At 74.3% G+C, this 1,453-nt stretch overlaps 1 protein-coding gene across 1 annotated transcript in view; it reads right to left on the bottom strand.

Annotated features, from left to right (window-relative positions):
- The window catches only part of H696_01822 (hypothetical protein), a gene marked incomplete at its 5' end in the record, with an annotated part of 4,518 nt that extends 3,650 nt beyond the window's left edge, over window positions 1-868 (bottom strand). The window contains one exon of the mRNA XM_009495721.1: window positions 118-868. Within this exon, the coding sequence (XP_009493996.1) occupies window positions 118-868 (751 nt within the window). The remainder of the gene's footprint in view (window positions 1-117) is intronic.
- Window positions 869-1,453: the final 585 nt, after the last annotated feature.

Below are 1,453 nucleotides of genomic sequence, written 5' to 3'. Positions count from 1 at the left end.
GGGGGGGGGGGGGGGGGGGGGGGGGGCATGCCATGTCAGGGAGGGCTGCCCGGTGCAAGGAGCCGACAGGAGCACACCAGAAAGAGGGAGCGAGAGCAGAAAGGAGGGCGTTCGCACCGGAGAGGAGGATGTCCACATGTGGCCACCACTCGACCGCACGCTTGAGGATGCCGTACAGCCGGAGGAGCTGGTCTGGCCGGGCGAAGGGGCAGCCCGGTGGCCTGGGGGGAGGGTCGTCGGCGGGGGCAGCACACGCATGGCAGTCACAGACCACCAGCACCAGGAGGGCGGTGCTCGGGTCGGGCAGCTGGTCGAGCAGCCGGTGCGCGGCAGCCTCGATGGCATCGGGCCCGGGGGCCGGACAGGCTGCCGAGTCGGGGGCCGGCTCCGGCGAGGCCGGGCCGATGTCCTGGTGGATGCACCGCCAGTCGGGATCGCTGGCGGCCCCGGGGGCGGCGATGAGGCAGTGCTCGCGGGCCTCGGAGGAGACGACATACGGCGCCGGGGCCCGGGGCTCGGGGTCGTGAGCGGTTGGGGCCCGCGCATCGCCGGCGAGGGAGGCCCACCGGCCGTGGATGAGGCCGCGCTGGCGGGCCAGGTGCCAGACGTGGCGAGCGCGCTGACGCGCGTCGGGCGCCGGGGACGCCTCGGCCAGGGGGCTGACCGGCAGGAGGAGGATGTACTGGGCGCGACGGCGGAGGGCGGCCGAGAGGGCGGCCGCGCGGCCGGCCACATCCAGCTGGCGCTGCTGGCGCTCCTGGAGCAGCAGCACGCCGGTCGACGGCCGGGGAGGGGGCCGGCGCGGGGCCGGCCGGTCGGCGCGGGATGCCTGCGCCGCGGTGGGCCTCGCTCCGGACACCTCGGCCATGGTGGCGGTGTGGTGGTGAGGGCGTGTCCCGGCGGGGCGCGCGGAACAAAAGACAGAAAGGAAGGCAACAGGGAGCACGGGAAAAGGAAATTGGGGGACAGCGAAGTGTGCAACACGAGCAAGATAACGGAGCAGCAGATCCCGCCGACAAACCCGAGCGCAAAAACAAAAAAAAAAGGATGCCCACATGACGATCGCGCTTGAGTGTGGTTTCTCCCTCCCCCTCCGGCGGGCTCTCCGCGCCGGCCGCCGAGCTGTGGGGAACCCCGGGCCTGCGGGGCGGCCGGGTCCGGTGCGCTGGCGGCTGCGATCAAGCCACCGTTCCGGCCGGGAGGGGGGGGGGGGGCATCAGCCAGGCCCCCCCCCCCCCCCCCAATCCGCACAATGAGGGGCCGGGGGGGGGGGGGGGGGGGGAAAAAACCCCCCACCCCCCGGCGGGGGGGGGGGGGGGGGGGGGGGGGCGCCAGGCCCCCCCCCCCCCCCCCAATCCGCACAATGAGCGAGCCGAGAGGGGCGCGGTGGGGGGAACAACTGCCACACACCCAGGCGGGGTGGGTGGGCAAGTCCTGGGACCTTGTCCTTTTC

This window comes from Fonticula alba (assembly GCF_000388065.1).
Source record: "Fonticula alba strain ATCC 38817 unplaced genomic scaffold supercont2.3, whole genome shotgun sequence".
Lineage (NCBI taxonomy): Eukaryota > Rotosphaerida > Fonticulaceae > Fonticula > Fonticula alba.
This window is presented reverse-complemented; position numbering and strand designations above follow the sequence as displayed.